We start from the raw sequence: 17,103 nt of genomic DNA, 5'->3' as shown, positions 1-17,103 counted from the left end.
CACAAAAAAGTGGACCACTATGTGGTGCCTCCATCATCCTAGGAAACAAAGCACACAGAACAGTACTGAGTGATGCACGTTAGAAGTGATTTAGAAGTGCCTATAGCCAATGCCCACTGAAAAATAAGTGGGTGAACTGCCTATACCCTACTTAATACTGCCATATTGTGCCATCATCAAATGCTACATATCTTTTTTCAGATTTTTCAAATTCAGCTTTCAGTGTAAGTGAGTTACTGAACATACAATTTAAAAAATTATCAAGTTAACAAGATTAGAGTAATATTTGTTTCCATCCACAGCTGTTTTGCACTCACTTCTCAAATACATTTTAAAACCTCATAACTTCTTATGCTGACTAATTAAGCATTATAGCTAGATCAATGACACGGATACCCAGTAGGTGGCAGCATTGGCCAATTTAAATACCACAAAGTTCCACCAAAGGACTGACTGATTTTAAACCATATTGTGCATGTATTAGGAACAACGGGACATAGGATGTATGTAAGAGATGGAGACAGAGAAGGGAAGACAAAAAGACATTGCACCCCACAGACAACACAGGCAACAAATTTGCTTACAGACAGAAATGGCTCTAGAAAGAAAGAAAGAAAGAAAGAAAGAAAGAAAGAAAGAAAGAAAGAAAGAAAGAAAGAAAAAGGATGACAAACAAAGAAGAAAGAAAGACAGAAAGAAAAAGGAAAGAACAAATGATAAACGTTACAAGACCCAAAGCAATGAATCTATCTCCTCTTCCAGCCACATGCCAACATGCCGAGGAGGGCATGGATAACTGAGGTTAGAGGTCTGGGGGGAGCTGGAGGGGCAGTTGGTGTGTGGAAGGCAGACAAGGGCAGGCAGGGGCTGAGCCAGGAGAGTAAACTATGCCCCGGAGCACAGACGGGTGGAGTGGACCATGATCCTCTGGTGTGGTTCGACCACCTGTTTGTCTGTCTGTCTGTCTGTCTGTCTGATCCTGGCTAGAATGGCGTGATCTTGTGCTTAAGTTTGACAGGTCCAGTGTAAACTTATAACCAGTCAAGGGGGTTTCACATGGATGAAACTAAATATACTATACTTCACAATTTTATGTACTTAATGATAAATACACTCTGTACCTCCTATCTGGTTTAGCAATCACAGAATGGCTCAGTGTGTACAAACATGGAAAAACACAGAAAGAAGGCGGCAGAAAGTCACATCTGGACTCTACTGTATATGCTGCCTGTGTAAGCAAAGAGCGCTCAGCGCAAACAGTCCAGTTTCAGCTCAAACGTACAGTACGTTTCACTCGAGGCAACAAACATACACAGGCATCCGCATACTCAGACATACCCACATAAAAAGTGGAGAGGGCTTGCAAGGGTGTTGAGTGAGGGGGTCAGGGATCAGACTCTCTGCTGCTGCAAAGGGCACGTGGGAGCTCAACTCACACCCATCGCCTGCCATGAATACATACGCACACACATGGGACACACACAGACAACCGCGCAGAACATTTATATGCTTATATACAATCAGAATATAAGCCCACACACAAGCAGAAGCAGTCCCCAGACACTCGGAAAGATGGACATTTGAGAACATATTGTAGGTAGAGTGGTAGGGAGGCAATTCTTACAGGTACTTGACACCAGAATAACTTACATAGGATTATATACAGCACATAATGGAACAGTTTGCACATGATGTGTCAAGAGAGTTAGGGAGAGTGTCTGCAATACAGGCAGAGAAAATAAGGGCAAAGGTTAGAAAGCTATTATCCAAATTAAGTCAGGCAGATGGTAGCATTGACAAACACATGGCCAAAATGGCTTTGTTGGCAGAAATCCCAGCCATAACTATCATGTTTGTCATGATCAGGCTTATCTGTCAATCAGCCACAGGTTGGAATTGGACACATCATCAGTAAGCTGAATCTGAGAAGTCCGGGTTTGGGTTAAGAGGTTTGGACCGTAGCTGAGCAAATCTGTCCCTAGAGTCCAGGGTCATTGACAGTATCACGGTATTTTTTTAAAATAAGATTAGTCCCTCTCTAGTATATTCTATATATTCTGAAGCCCTATACTGTGTGTCTAGTGCATCTGTGATTTTGCCAGGCTTCTCTTTGAAAGGGATTATTTACGGAGCTGGTGATACCTTGAACCTATAAGAAAGTGACATAATGTCCGTGGCCTTGTCATCACCTCTGGGAAAATGCCATCCAACATTTTAAGCACTTCCCTGTTGTCCCTTGTTTGTTTTTTTTCATCTGTGTTTTCTAGTTTGAATCTGAAGTCGCATTAGTCATAAACACTTTCCAGATATACTACACAACTGCTCTCCACTCGGTGTGGCCTTTCGTGTACAAAACAGCAAGAAATGATTGGAAAAATGCGTCATTTGACTTTTTATTTATTGCCTTTTTGTTGTGCTAAACAACTTTACTTGTTATTGCTGTAGCCTTGGGTGCATGTCTCATGTTAAAAAGCTTACTGGCATCAATAAATGTGTGTCTCTGTCCCTCTCCCCCTCAAGTACACAGAGTACACTTACACTTACACTGCAAAATGAAGGTCTAGAATTCCCAATTCTCAATTATTAAATGATTTTATCTTAACTTGTATTAATCTAGTTTACATATAATTCAGGAAACAAACTATTCAGACATTGACTTGTGTGCTGAGATGTTTACATGCTCTTATTAGATTCGTAGAGGGTTTGGTAAATTTCCAAGAGTTAGTTCAGCTCACAAATTTGGGGTTTTAGGAAATTTTGAATGATTTCAATATAAAAAATGCACATAAATCCACTTTTATGGCCTGTTTTGGTTACAAGTATTGAATTATAACCATGCACTGCATTGAGCAGTGTGCTCTCCATCACATCTACAGATAATATTCATAATATTGGCAATTTTAGTACAATGACAACCCTGTGTACAGTGCATTTTACCATCACATGTGCAGTCTATAAAACTTTAAGGGGTTGCAGTGTATGTGGCATGTCATCTGACAAACCATGACAATGTATATTTAGAATTAAAACAATATATATTAATTAACATTTTTTGCAATGTATTATTTATGTATCTTCATTTAAATTCCCAAACCCTTCCAGACTGGTCAAAAGTTGCAATATTGCAGCTAAATGAAGCAGATTCTAATCTGAAATGCTCCGAGTCTGCAACCTTCAAAGTCTAGCCAAATCCAGGAGCTATATATGAGGTCGGATCACCTATATTTGGTCCTTCTGTGCATCATCACTCTATCACAATAAGGCTGACCTTATGAGATACCCATACAGCGCTAGACTTGAATTTGAATTGCTATCTTTCATAACTTCATGAACAGTATTTAACCCAAGATCAGTTCTTGAAGGCATCTTCATGAGTGCTGTCCTGCACCTATATTTAGTCTATATATGCAATTGATTAGTTGGTTTGTTTGGCAGCAGGGTGAAGTGTATATGGGTGTATGAAGGTAGGGCGGAGGGAAGGGGGACTTTCCCTTCATTCTGCGGCTCTTTCGTGCGGAGGCCGCATTCCCAGTACCACTCAGGGGGGCTCCAGTGAGCGAGCCACGACACCAAACCCACCCGGAATTCTAGGAACGTTTTCCCTGTGGTTTCAGGTTACCACATACACACACTGAGCACAGATCACAGGCATACACACAACACCCTCCACAGTAGTGTACTGTACTTTTGTTGTTTGTACAGAGTTGGTTTTGTTAGCTTTCCCTCTCTCCTCCCATGCCTGTCATTCATATTAATTCTAAACTCACATACTTATCCATGGGGTTGGACAACAACTTGGACTAACACTTTAACTTGCAACTGGATTCAAACCAGACGTCTTCTTCAGAATCTCACTCTGATGGTAAATACCACACGCTGAAAACTTCAACTGGCACACACATTCACACTAAAACTCTACAGGGAATCTTGCCAATGCTCGCAAATTGGCTCGCAAATTCAGACTTACAGGTTTAAACTGCATCATCCAAAATTCAGTTCAAATTCAGACAGAAAACTTACACCCAATCAAGCTCTCACTGACATTTGTAAAGTCTGCTGTATCCTCTGGGGAAAAAAGGATAACAGTGTCCTAAATATAGTAACGACAGAGTGAGGTTCAGCTCTGCAAGTCAGATGTGATCATGCCGTGTTGATGTGTGTTTGCTGTGTGAATGTGTTGTGTAGAGAGTGTGCGCTACGGCACACAGAAATAGTGTGATGGTCTGTAAGGCCGTAATCCCGTGTCCGCACGGCTTCAGTACAAGCTGCGTGTTTGGATCAAAGCAGAGGTTTGAAAGTGGATTTTCTCTGTCTTTGAAGAGTGTTAAAAAGCACACACACGACTGAGTGAGTCAGAATGAAAAAAAAGATCGTTCTCACACAGTACCACTCGCTACCTGTGAGCGAGTTTTATTTTTCGTTGTTTTAATTGCACTAAAAGTCACACTTCACCACTTCAACAAGCAGCAAATGTGTGACTTCCTTTGGTAGGCACACTGAGGTTTGGGTTATGTGCCCACACTCATACTCCCACAAAGGTCAAAAGAGGCTAAAAAGTATAGAAATATGTATAGAAATATATATTGCAACCCTTGATTTTGTATATTACGTTATAAAAAGACTTTCAGCATAATTTCTACTTTTTTGTATAACATCATATACTAGGAACCAGACTGTTGACACAAGCAGAGACAGCTCTAACATTGCGACACCACAGTAAGCGTCACAGAGAGTGGTGCTGAGAAACAGTGAGCACTTTTTTTTTTGCATAGCTGTGGCCTCTCCCAAGAGCAATTTTATGACACAAGATAAAATTGCCTCTAAAATGCAGGGTTCGTACTAGAGGACTCATCCTTGACTCTGTCGTTTTGCATGTAATATTTTGGGCGGTGTTGTGTTTATGTGCGCAATTGCATATAATCAGTGGCTCTGACATCAAGGAAGGTACATTTAGGGTTTTGTTCTTTTGTTTACTGGCACGGTGCATTCAAATGCGTGTCTCAGATACAGAAATGCATTCAGAAAAGGCGCAACGCGAGCCTCTCAAACACATGCGCACACACACGGACCACACAGACCACTATTGGCTGGCACCCAGACACGCTAGCAGTGAGGACTTCAAACGGGCTCATAGAGGCAATTAAGCCACAAAGACAGAGGGCTCTCCTAAAGCCACTGCTTCCTGCTGCCACTGACCTACATCTCTCATTTTTCTCCCTTCATCCATCCATCAATTCATCTCTCCTACCCATTGTTTTTTTTCATCCACACTTCCTTTCCCTTTTCCCCAGCATGTCTGTTCCTCTATTTCTCATCCTCCTCTCCTGCTATGAGTTTGATGCCTTGCCAATGGGCAAGCACAGAGGTTAGTGGGTACACTATGTCTACCTCGCCCAGTAGGAACTGCTCCAGTAAAACATGCCAGTCTATTGTGGCACTTTAATTATATTAGCTCAACCCACTCAACTGGCTGGACACACAACAGAAGGGAGGAGTTGTAAAACTGTGTCCCTTCTATAAAAGTGATGATAATAAAGACTGAAAGGACTTGGGAGGAAATTTCACATATATACAATGTGCGCAAGGCACACCATAAAATCTAAACTTGAGGGGGCCGAAACATATAAACACTCTTCACTCAGAGGCATGTTAAGTCCCAAATTGGCAAATAATTGTAGAGTGAGGCCAACAAAATCACATTTGCTTACACACCATCTACACAAACGATCGGACACTTTTCCTCCTATTCCTCGTGCACAGCTACAGATTTAGAAACACCATAACGCCAAACTCTCACAATCCAAGCATTTCAGCAGAGAGAATAAATAACTCCGTTACTGCAATATGATCACTGTTGTTTTCTCTTTCTCTCACATGCACACACGCAACCCAAAGATGCGGACGCACAGAGAGAAAAAGTCTAAGCAGTGTAGAAATGTAGAGCGGGTCATGCTGAGGTCCCAGGCAGCAGCCCAGGGTTATGGGAAAGGGATGGGCCAGCGAATTAGAGCTAAGGGGAAATAGAAGAGAGGGATTGTGGGAGAGACAGAGAAGGACTGAGACGTTTGTCGCAAATGCCAAATGCTAATGGAAGAGGTGAAAGGGTAGGTGCAAGAGAAAAAAAAAAAGAATTAAGTCTGTATTTCAATAACACCTCATTATTTCTCCGATGGCGACTGTTCTCATGACTCTACTATTCCATCATGTCTTCATGTCCGCAAAAAGAACGCACATAACAGACTGAGCTGACTTCTGCTGGTCTTTCGCTGCTACAGTATAACAAAAGCCCTTAACCACACATGCACAGCACATACAGGCACACAGCAGGGAATGTCCTTCCTCTACATATAGTAATTAATTTATTGTCCTCTCTGCTATTATCCAATTCCCTTGCATTTTTCAAGCTGAGCTCCTCTGGCCCAAGAGACCGACACAGAGAAGGAGGACAAGGAAGAAAAGAAAAGAAAAAAAAAAAAAGAAGTTGATGGGACTGGAAGAATGAGTGAAAGGGAGCATGAAGGGTGAGGGCTTTGCATGGTACTGTGCTCTCCCTGCTTCTCCCTGCAATAGCAGAATAGATTCCAGATGTCAAAATGATAAACAAATGGATTATCATAACCATATAAATATGCAAGGCATTCAGAAGCACTCGTACGGGTGTATTATCTTTGGTCCATTCCTTTCAGCTAATCCAAGACTTCAGACTAATAACTCATCAGTTTCTGATGAGTTTTTAGTTTCCACTCTTATTAAAGAACTTATACAAAAGTGCACTACACACCTACATGTCCATACACACACCCATGTTACGATCTCATCCATTCCTCTTCCATTCCTACAGAGTATACACTTCGCCTGTATAGAGTGTGTAAATCATTACAAAGTGAATCCCTAGAAATTTTATAGGTCATAAAATGCTGATGAATAGCCAGGGTTCATCTAAATCATCCCCTAACACATGCACTGTAGAGTGTAGAGAGTTTGAACAGGAAGACTCACTCGCTCCTATTCCTTTTACTTCTTTTTATTGTACCATCAGCTTAGAAAGTAAGTGGCGACTCCTTCACAACGTTTGATAAAGTAAGCCTAAGTTTACAGCAAGGCCGAATGCAGCAGGTCCGCCACGCACCAGCAATGCCACACAGAATCTCCAGCTTGAGAGCCGAACCGTAATTTTTTTCAACAAAAATGATGTTAATGGTTGTTGCAGTTAACTTTCACTGTTGGAACAGATCGCTGCATGAGCTCAAGTCTAATCCCAGCAATAAAGTGACATGTTGCAATCTTCATTTAGATTAAAAACACAACAGACAGCTGTGATTGGTTAACATGCCATTAGTTTTCACCCTTTCCAGGTCGCAATTTACTCGTTTAAACTGTGGCCTCTGCTCAACCCAGCTTTCTTTTGTCACCTGTTGAGCACCTGATTTGTTGCTTCTCATAAAAAAAAAAAAAAAAAATGTTTTCAGTCTGGCTTTACCCTAGAGTTACCCCTACTCTTAATAACCCAGACAGGAACCAATCAATTATTTCCCCTCGATTTGCCATCCATACCCAATTAGAGTATATTTGGTCTGGTTATGTCTGGGAGAAATTTAACAATAAGTTGTTGTCTAATGAAACATTGAGGTTACCTCCTCATGTGTTTTTAGTCAAGGGTCTAATCAAGGTCTTTATGATGCCATAACACTGGCTATAGCCCGGAGCATTGTTTCATAACCCGCACACGCTATATGCTACACTAAGTATGTGTCAAAATTTCTTCAAAAAGGCAATAAAAACACAGGGATGGTAATTAACGTAATTATAGTGAAGACAGATAGCGATGAATTATTACAGTTTGTGATAAGACTGCCACACAGTAATGCGCTAATCTAAATAAAGAATGCGGTCATTTTGGTTGATCTTATCTTTCCGGAAAAGATGGTGCAAAGTATTCACACATGTGATGCTGTAAATGTTCAGAGATGTTTGAACACATGCCAACACGCACTTTTGGTTGTAAGTACAACTGCTTGCCCCCCGCTCGCCCCTCTGTCATCAGATGCTGAATAAAGAGAGGAAGGGAATTTCAATCCCCGATGCCTTTGATGTGCTTTGAAGTATTACAACATACAGTGCAAGTGTGTGTGAGGGGGGCGTGGGTGGAGGGTGTGTGTGTGTGTGTGCGCGCGCGTGTGTGTGTGTCTCCTGCCGCAGCACAGTAACATTGTGTCTGAATGAATATCCCCTCCAGCTGTTGAACAACATGTGGATCCCGGGTGGATTGATATGTGAGTGTGTGTGCGTTTGTGTGTCTCTGTCCTCCTGTGTGTGGAGGGGGAAACCCACCAAGCCCTCAGAGGCTTTGTTTGCCCACCACACAGGAAGTCAGTCTACGGCATATGACTAACACCACGACAATTTAGCATGTCTGTTTTCGAACACACTATTTGTGTCTCCTCATCTCATATTTTCTCATCTTTGCCTCTCACTATCTGCCCTTCTGTCATCTCCTTTGCTGTTCTCATGCAACTTTCCCAGGCATGGTACGGGCAGTGGCAGTAGTAGTGGCAGCGATGTCCAAGTCTTTCCCATGCAGCCTCATAGGAGGGTCTTTGTTTCCCCTCCAGGCTTTGGGGGTCCCCACGGCAAGGCTGTGCCCCACTCCACTGACTCCACAATGGGTCTTTATGCTGCCAAGGCCCCCCTCCCCCATATCACTCCATCATGCTTCCCTCCTCAGGGGCACAGGGAGGCACAGGGGGCACCACGGCACCAAAACGCCAACCCTTTTCATGCCCTGTCCCCTCTTTCTCTCTGTAAGACATGCCAACAGAGTCAGATACAGTGAGAGAGGTTTGCTGAATAGCCAAAGGCCGATCTGAGCAGAGTATGAGTGGTGCCAAATGTTTCAGTAGGGTACTGTTTTCTTATTCAACCCAAGAACACTTGACACCACAAGCAACAACCTGGCTCTCACCAGGGAGTGTGTGATAACACACCGTTACAACCCATTAGAGCTGTTGTTGAAAAACCTGTGCCCTTGGTAGTAAAAGTGACTCACAAGAACTGGCTTTGAACACAGACAAAGAAGCCGGATCTTGACAAGATTAGAGATTACTTGTTCTTGTTTCTTGTGTTTTAGATGCTGAATGGTTGCCTTGCTCTGTGTTTACTGACTCATACGCTCCTACTCTTGGTCATGGCACACACATACATTGGCTACTACTGTACTTTGTGCGCTGACACGCTGTCATGGCCCCTGATGAATGGGTGGTCTGCTCAATATGTCTCACTTATTGGCAGACGCTCTGTACTTTAGAAGAGTAGGCAAGTACTGGGCCAGGACGAGAAGAGAAGAGAAGAGAAGACTTTGTCCAAACTAAAACAATAATTAGATTTTGAATGCTAACAATTAAGGTAACCAAAGCCTAACTTATTCATGAAACTCTCAGACAAAATGCCTTTGCAAACCCCTGAGGATAATAAAAGGGTCTTTTCGGAATCCGATACATCTGTCCATGTGCCTAATGTCTTCCCATGTACTCATGTAAAGCATAAAGTATGGCATAATCCAAGCAAAACGGAGAAGGGCCAAATCATCTGACAAACACTTATGGGGCAGATCATGGGGAAAAGGCATCCCCGGACCTCTGTTTTCCTCTGTCAAGGCCAATACTGACAGTGCCAAAAGCTGAGGTTGCCATGGTTATGGGAGCCAGTCTAGGGCCACCGCAGAAGAAGGGGAGCATAACCTTGTCATAATTGTGGACTGAGTTTCGAGAGCGTTTAAGAAACAGATCCAGCAGGAGGAATCAGTTACAGACGCATACTGGCTCAGTAATCTGCATCAGTTCTCTGTTCTTCTCATGCTGACTGAGAAAGCACATAACCACACACACACAGACATGCACATACACACAGACACACACAGACACACACATACACAGAGTAAGTACTTCTGTCTCTGAGAGATTCACCCAAAACCATAAGCAGAAAAAGGGTTCCAGGGCCACACCTATAAATCAGCATCAAATAAAAAAAAGAATGCAGTTGAAAAAGAGAGAAAGGCACCGATAACAACTTATTAAACAGACTCTCATACAAAGAAGGAGTGTCTAGCAACTATTTGTTCTGCCTGCGTTCACTCAGTGTGGAGATGGATTTAATGCTTTCCTTATTTCCACATTGATTAACAACAGCCAGCCACACAGTCTCTGAGACTGACATTATGCTACACAAGCACACAAACGAATGCACACGAGGGCTTGTAGTGTCGTGTCATTCGGACAAAATGAAATTTTTATTATTTTAATATTCCAAACTCCAGCGCTGCCAAAAAAACATATTTATGCAAAATAAATTGGCCATAGCAAATCTGTGTAACAAGATACAAACCATTGCCTAATCATGAGGAACTCTCACAGCACCACAAGTCTAAATTCCAAAATTAATCAATGTCCACCTCTCTTATTACATCTGAAAAGAATGATAGATTTTTGGCCTGTATGTCAATAAGGGGTCAGCTGAAGGGAATGATAATCTCACATTTTTTACTTTTAAAAAACAACTTTCTGGGGCTCTTCACAGCAGTCTCCATCAAAACAAAAATATCAGGTTTGCAGACAAATCTAGTTTAATCTGTTGTTTCGATCAGAATGTAACATCAGTAATGTGATTGTCCAGGAAGGAATGAATGTCTCATATCTTTTCTCAAGACAGTCTCAAGGGAGGTTCTCTTACCTCTCCACGACATCATCTCCGCTCCAGCATGTGGAGTCGTCCACTACATTCTCCCCTTCGCACAGCATCTCTGGCAACGCTGCAAAGAAAGACTTGTAGCGCTGCAGGTACATCAAGAACTCCCTAAGGAAAAAACAGACACATGGGAAAAGGGCGTAGTGCGATTTTCATACAAACCATACATCTTCCTAAATCACCAGCCATGTTAGAAGACATACAGGAATTGGGGAATGTAATGTGTTATTGCGGCTACATTTTTGGTGCGGTTGGTGGACAACTCCTCAGTATGTTGGTACGACACCACCGACGACGAACAGTATCTGTATTACATTCTACAATACATGCATGGGATAAACACGCGTGATGATATTGACTGTGGCAGAAAATGAGTGAATGTGACCACTTCATTGAGTCAGCACATTTTCCTCAATTATGCCTTGCGGTAAAAGTGCTTGCTTCATCAGATCTGCAAACACATGTCATCGATATAGACGCTGTCATCTTGAGAAAAACAATGGCATCATATTTTGATCGGACGCACATTGTTGCCACCCATGAGGCAGAGCAAAGCAAAGCAAAAAAAAAAACAAAAACAAACATGAGAGGTCATGAGAGGTTATGTGCTGAGTCAGTCAGTGTCAGGAATCACTTTTGAAGAACAACAGATGATATGAAGACAGAGGATTTTGTAAATGCATCACCCAAAAGACAAAAAAATAATCAACTGTTAACGTACATCAAGTATCACAGGTGTCACATTATGAGCTGCTAATTAAAGTGTGTGAGAGATTGACAGAAATAAGACGCTTGTGTTCATGCTTACCTAGACAGTGTTCTCAGACTATGTTTATTGTTCTTGGAGGGTTTCAAGGGGAACGAGCTGGGAGTTGGAGTCCGAGGGAGATTGTTGCAAGCAAGGAGGATGCAGGCATGTGAAACGGAGGGAGGTGGAGGGGGGAGGAGGAGAAACAAAAAGGATGACATGACAAGACAAGGAGGGAGGAGGGAGAAAAGACAGTCAGTTGACCCTGAAAGAGAGTGATTAATCATGCACATGCAGAGAATGACCACACCACATGTAAATCAATAACCATTTCTTTCCCCAAACCACACCGACACTTAAAACAGATACAGGTATTTAATGCATATGTTAAGTCAGAAAACAAACACCCAAGCAAACATCTGCAGACGTGAAGTTATATATTTACAAGAAAACCAAAGAAAGTTTGGCTAAGCCTCTCGAGTCATATGTTTTCCCGTTAAAACAAAATGTAAGCGTTGCTTCACTCTATCATGTTTCATATTTTTAAGCATAGACTGTTCTCCTTATATACAAGTGGGAGCTGCCATGTCTCTGAAGTGGTCAGTGCTCACATGTGCTCTGGTAAGGGCTGGCAGCAGGCAGGGAGCCGGATTGTATTGCCATGAATGGCGGTGGCAGTGCCAGGCCAGACCTGTCAGCTAGGCTGGCATCAGTGCAGTGATTCATGGTTTGGGACAAGGTCAGGCAGGCAATGCTACAAGTGTGTGTTTTGTGTGCGTGTTTCTGTGTGTGATGCTATTTAAGCTGAGGCCGGCTGGTGTGCAGAGTTGGTGGTATGGCCGTCTGGGTAAACAGGAAATTGTTGGTCCGTCAAGATTAATCTTACCCGCACTCCCCCTTTCCTGACACATCGCTGCCAGCTGCTGCGGGCATGGGGTGGCTGCCTCAGAGGCCAGGTGGAGGGCATGGACTTTAGTGCCAGACACTACATTTACTATGTGTGTATGTGTGTGGATGAGTGTTGTATCCATCGAACCATATGAAGAAAGAGAGAAGTGATGGCAGCTGTGAACAGACATTGGCCATCTCCTCAGGCTACGTCATACTGACCTTTTTTCAATCAATATAAAAATTTCCATCTAGCTGACTACATAGCAGCCTAACTAATACTAAAGGGGGAAAAAAGTGCAGCTGAATATTTGCCAGAAATAAAAGAGGTGATTTACAGAAGGCACCAGTAAACTTCACAGTCCATTGCCTTGTGTTACCTCCTCAAGTGGGCTAACTGCCCCAGCCACTGCTCTGGTAGAGGTTTGGAGGGGGCGGCAGATGGAAGTGGAGAAGATGAGGTCACGGTAAAGGATGTGACCTCTGGGCTAGTAGGTTGCATGCTTGTAGGTTCCCCTGTAGACAGGCCACACACCTTGTCCACCTGTGGGGAGGACAGAGCAAAGACACACACACACACACACACCTGTTAAGCTAGGAAAACATATACAACTGTAACAGCATGGGTGGAGCTGCAAGGCAACTTCTATAAACTGCCAGTTGGCACATGCACAGTTGAAAGCATATAAATGCAAAGAAGTTTTCAAAGTGAACGCCATCATTTTTGAATGGGGAATGCCTACATCTCAGATGCATGATTGCAGGGTGAAGGGAGTCGAAAAGAATTATGGGACATGAGAATTTCAGAGTAACTGACAACATGGGAAAACGGTGTGGGCGTGAAGTGAGCGATGTGATGAAAGAAAATGGCGTGATGAGTGAATTATTGCCCTGGAGGGCTGACAGTAAATGTTGAACATTCCACTACCTCATTGAGGTGAATGTACGTGCGCACAGTTGGCGGTGATGGCGCGTATCTCCAGTGGGCAATTAAAGCCAGTGGAGAGGAGGAGACAGCAGGGTCATGAGAATGAAGGGGCGTGTGCTTCAAACCAAGAGGTAAAATCAATGACAACTCATTGGCTTAAAAGCCTCTGGCCAGTGTTATTAAGTGGTGCTCAATTAGCCAGATAGAGAAAGTGAAATGGCTCTTGCATGCTGGACAGGGTAACTCGAGTGATCAATGCATATACACTGCTTTGTCTAGAGGGATGAGTCATTCTACCGTGAAGGGGCGTCCAGCAGGACTATGTAATATGTAGCAGCAGTACTTATTCATTGCTGATTTGGAAAAGGGAGCCTTACAGTAAGAAGAAATGTTGCCTCGTCATTCTTGGTGATGGAGTAAAGAGTCTTTTCCCAGAACAGATACATGATTACATTTCTTCCTTGACTAAAGTACTACTTTAGGGCCAAATTACGTTTAGTTTAAAACCTTCAGGTGTTTTGTACATAAGGTTAACAACTAGCACATCCAGAGTATAATGGCATGTTACCAACACCAACTTATTAAAAAGAGATCATCTCTGACACTAATCCTGCATATTTGTTTTGGACATCTCTACTAGCGAAACCATCAAAGCCTTTGTGCAGACTTTGCCACAGCATCGCAAAGTGTTTAAGGGCTCAAAACAATGGAATGCACAAACAAATACATAAACTTAATTTGGGAAGAACTGGCAAGCATCTGTGTTTAAATGGTTGGCTGAAGGGGTGTATCCACATGCTGTGAAGAGTTTGGATAAGTAAGTCTGGAAGCAGCTGAAATATGTGTTAACGGTCACAAAATGTGTCTTGCCAGGCTGCTAAAAATACACTTTCCCTCCAGGGTGAGACAGATCCGTCATCTTGTGTGCCTTATAAATGGAGTTTTACATAGCAGCTATAGCTATTCCTGAGCAGTGGGGTTGTCAGTGACTCAGGAATCCAAGGGACGCTTTCTAACAGCATAACTACAGTAACTACCTGAACATTTGTCATCTTCATTGCACTGTTTGCACTTCACTCTGGCCTTTTTTTTTTTCCTACTTTAGTTCAACTACATTCTGGTCTTAAATCCTGCTGAGCCAGACGCTGGGCACGGGGATGGTTGTTTTATTGCATTAACCTTAACTCCCTCTGGACCAATAAAACATGCTCATATGTGGTGGAGCGGCTCACAGCCACACACGCACATAGCCACACATGCACACATTCATTGTGGCGGTGAGAAAAGATAGAACGGAGCAACTGTTTTGGCCATGTAGCTTATCGACACACTAAGCCAAAACGCTCTTTGCATGTGCTGCAAATGCTCCTGCGGACAATTACTGTTTAATTCATTTTCATACCGTCTGCACATCACAATGTGTAATGACACTTATTAGAGCACTTGTACATTTTTAACTTAAACTGATTTTTTTATGAAACAAACTTTGGCAAATAAGAGAATCTGAGCAAGAGTAATGGCTAACAAGGACATTCTAAAATTTACAGTCATATTTTGTTTATTAGCCCAGAGCTTTCAACATTGCTCAGGCCAGAATTATCAGTACTGGCAAGTACACTAGTGTTTGTAGCAACAAATAAAATGACTCAGTTAAAACACTGTTAATTCCAAGAAGCAGTAAAGCTATAAATGTCAAGGCTGATTCATTTTATCATGCAAACTTGCTTGAACCTGTTTATAAACAATATGTATAAATACTTGAAGTACTTAGCCAATATAGCAGATGTAGCTGAAGTGAACCATATGTCCCTTCCTTATTTAGCAAATAAAACACATTCCAATTAAATACATTCCAGAGATTCACACATATTTCAGGCAACATACAGCCCCATGACATCATGTCCTGACTACAGCATTTGGGAGGTCTGTTCGTGTGAAAGAGAGAGAGCGAGAGAGAGAGAGAGAGAGAGCGAGAGAGAGAGAGAGAGAGTGTGTGTGTGTGTGTGTGTGCGTGTGTGTGTGTGTGTGTTTGTATGAATGTGGTGAAGCTGGCAGGCTGTGCAAGGGGCAGGTGTGCAAAAAGCTTTGCAGAACCAAGACTGGTCAGAAACAATAGTTAGTTTTTTTTTTGTTAAGGAAACAGTGTGTTTAATGTCTCTCTTTAACTCTTGATCTTGTGTTTTTTTTTTTTTTCTTATTCCAATCTCAAAAGACCATCCTAGTTACATACTTGTATTGTAAAATAAAAACTACCTGCTTAATGCACTTTACCAAACACACTATAACATACCTATACCCTGTATAAAGTAAAATATCCACTCTGGCATTGATATAGTATGACACCAATAGTTTAAAAGAGCAGGGAAATAAGTACTGGGTTGTAAATGTTTGGCCGTGATAGGCAGCCTCGTACCTCCCAAAAGTTTAAAATTACACTTTATGAGACCAAAGGCGATACATATAACTCAGCACATGAAAAACAACCAAAAAAGGTCAGGGCTACAGGTAATAATTTCTCTGCAGTGGTGATAAATGAAGGATTAAGACAGGATCTAATCCTGTCAATGTGAACTATTTCAAAGAGGCGGACTAATTTTAAATCCAGTGCAATTTCTCACCTGCCTTTGTATGACACTTTGCTATTCTCAGAGACAAAAATGTAAACATCCGTATAAAATATGAACATCAAGAGGAGGTCACTCACAGTTCTGTTTGTATTACCCCATTATTTTTACAACCAAACCACAAAGAAAGAGGTTCAAAGATGCCTGCAATTCAAAACAAAAACTCAGACACAAATCATTCTCATGCCTAACTAAGCATACGACAGTATAAACAGAACAGAAAGTCATTGCAGAGAAAATAAACAGCATCCTCATTACGGATCCTTGAGAAATGAGAACATGATCTTATTGGATGGATCTTATGACCGCATTATCCTGAAGGCCAATCAGATGACAGGTTTGAATAATGCCATGGGCTAGAACACGGCCATAAATCAATTATCTGCTGACCTGATGATGGCGTGAGAATGAAAATCCCATTTGGGACCAGCATGAGTACTTGGTTTTATGTGTATGTGTGTGTGCACACGTGTTTGTCCTTGTTATACCTTCACAATTTCAGCTATTTTGGGAAACATTCCTTATATGATTGCCTGAGGTGAGAGACTGGTGGAGGGGGCAGATTGGTGGGATGCATGTTGTCAACATGGGAGGACTTTAGGGAAATATAAGGGATGTATTCTGAAAGCTGATTTCTACTGCTGTAGGCAGGATGGGTTTTTTTTTTTTTTTTTTTTTTTTTTTTTTTTGCATGTCAATCCACAATCCACTCAAACGAAATAACATATTTTTACCTCACAAAAAGGTAGGATCTGTTACAATTCAACTCAAAATTGATATGTGTATGTGTGTGTATCTGTGCCTTGCAAATGCAAATATCATCCCGAAGCAAGTGAGTATAAGAAGAGTGCAGCTCTGAGCTAGCCAAGCCCAGGGCCATCCCTTCTCTAGGGGAGTATTGGCTTACAGATAGCAGCGGTGGTCTTGACTTCCCAGTTTATTTATCAAGGGATTACCCAGTAAAGCCAGGGGAACTTTCTCAGCCCCCTCTCACCCCAAGCGCATTGCACTGTGGGATGGAGAGGGCTAGTTCAGTCAGTTAAGACCCCCCCCGGCCAATTTTCCATAGTTTGTGAGCTAAATGCACACCCATACACACACAGTCTCGTCGCCTAATACTACTGACTGTTTAACTTCAGGAAAAGCACTGTGCTTGTCATCTCTGCCAAAGTGAA

The 17,103-nt window shown here is 42.2% G+C and overlaps 1 protein-coding gene across 3 annotated transcripts in view; it reads right to left on the bottom strand.

Annotated features, from left to right (window-relative positions):
• gpc5c (glypican 5c) overlaps window positions 1-17,103 on the bottom strand; it is a 101,565-nt gene that overhangs the window by 46,691 nt on the left and 37,771 nt on the right. For 2 of the 3 annotated variants that reach the window (XM_027285683.1, XM_019262305.2), the window contains 3 exons: window positions 12,757-12,920; window positions 11,549-11,605; window positions 10,726-10,848 (listed from right to left, as the gene is read on the bottom strand). In XM_027285683.1, coding sequence (XP_027141484.1) covers window positions 10,726-10,848; window positions 11,549-11,605; window positions 12,757-12,920 — 344 coding nt within the window. The remainder of the gene's footprint in view (window positions 1-10,725; window positions 10,849-11,548; window positions 11,606-12,756; window positions 12,921-17,103) is intronic. The other variant, XM_010731175.3, reaches the window with a different exon arrangement.

The sequence above is a fragment of the Larimichthys crocea genome, chromosome XII (assembly GCF_000972845.2).
Source record: "Larimichthys crocea isolate SSNF chromosome XII, L_crocea_2.0, whole genome shotgun sequence".
Taxonomy (NCBI): Eukaryota; Metazoa; Chordata; class Actinopteri; family Sciaenidae; genus Larimichthys; species Larimichthys crocea.
The sequence above is the reverse complement of the archived record's forward strand: the minus strand, read 5'-3'. Positions and strand labels throughout refer to the sequence as shown.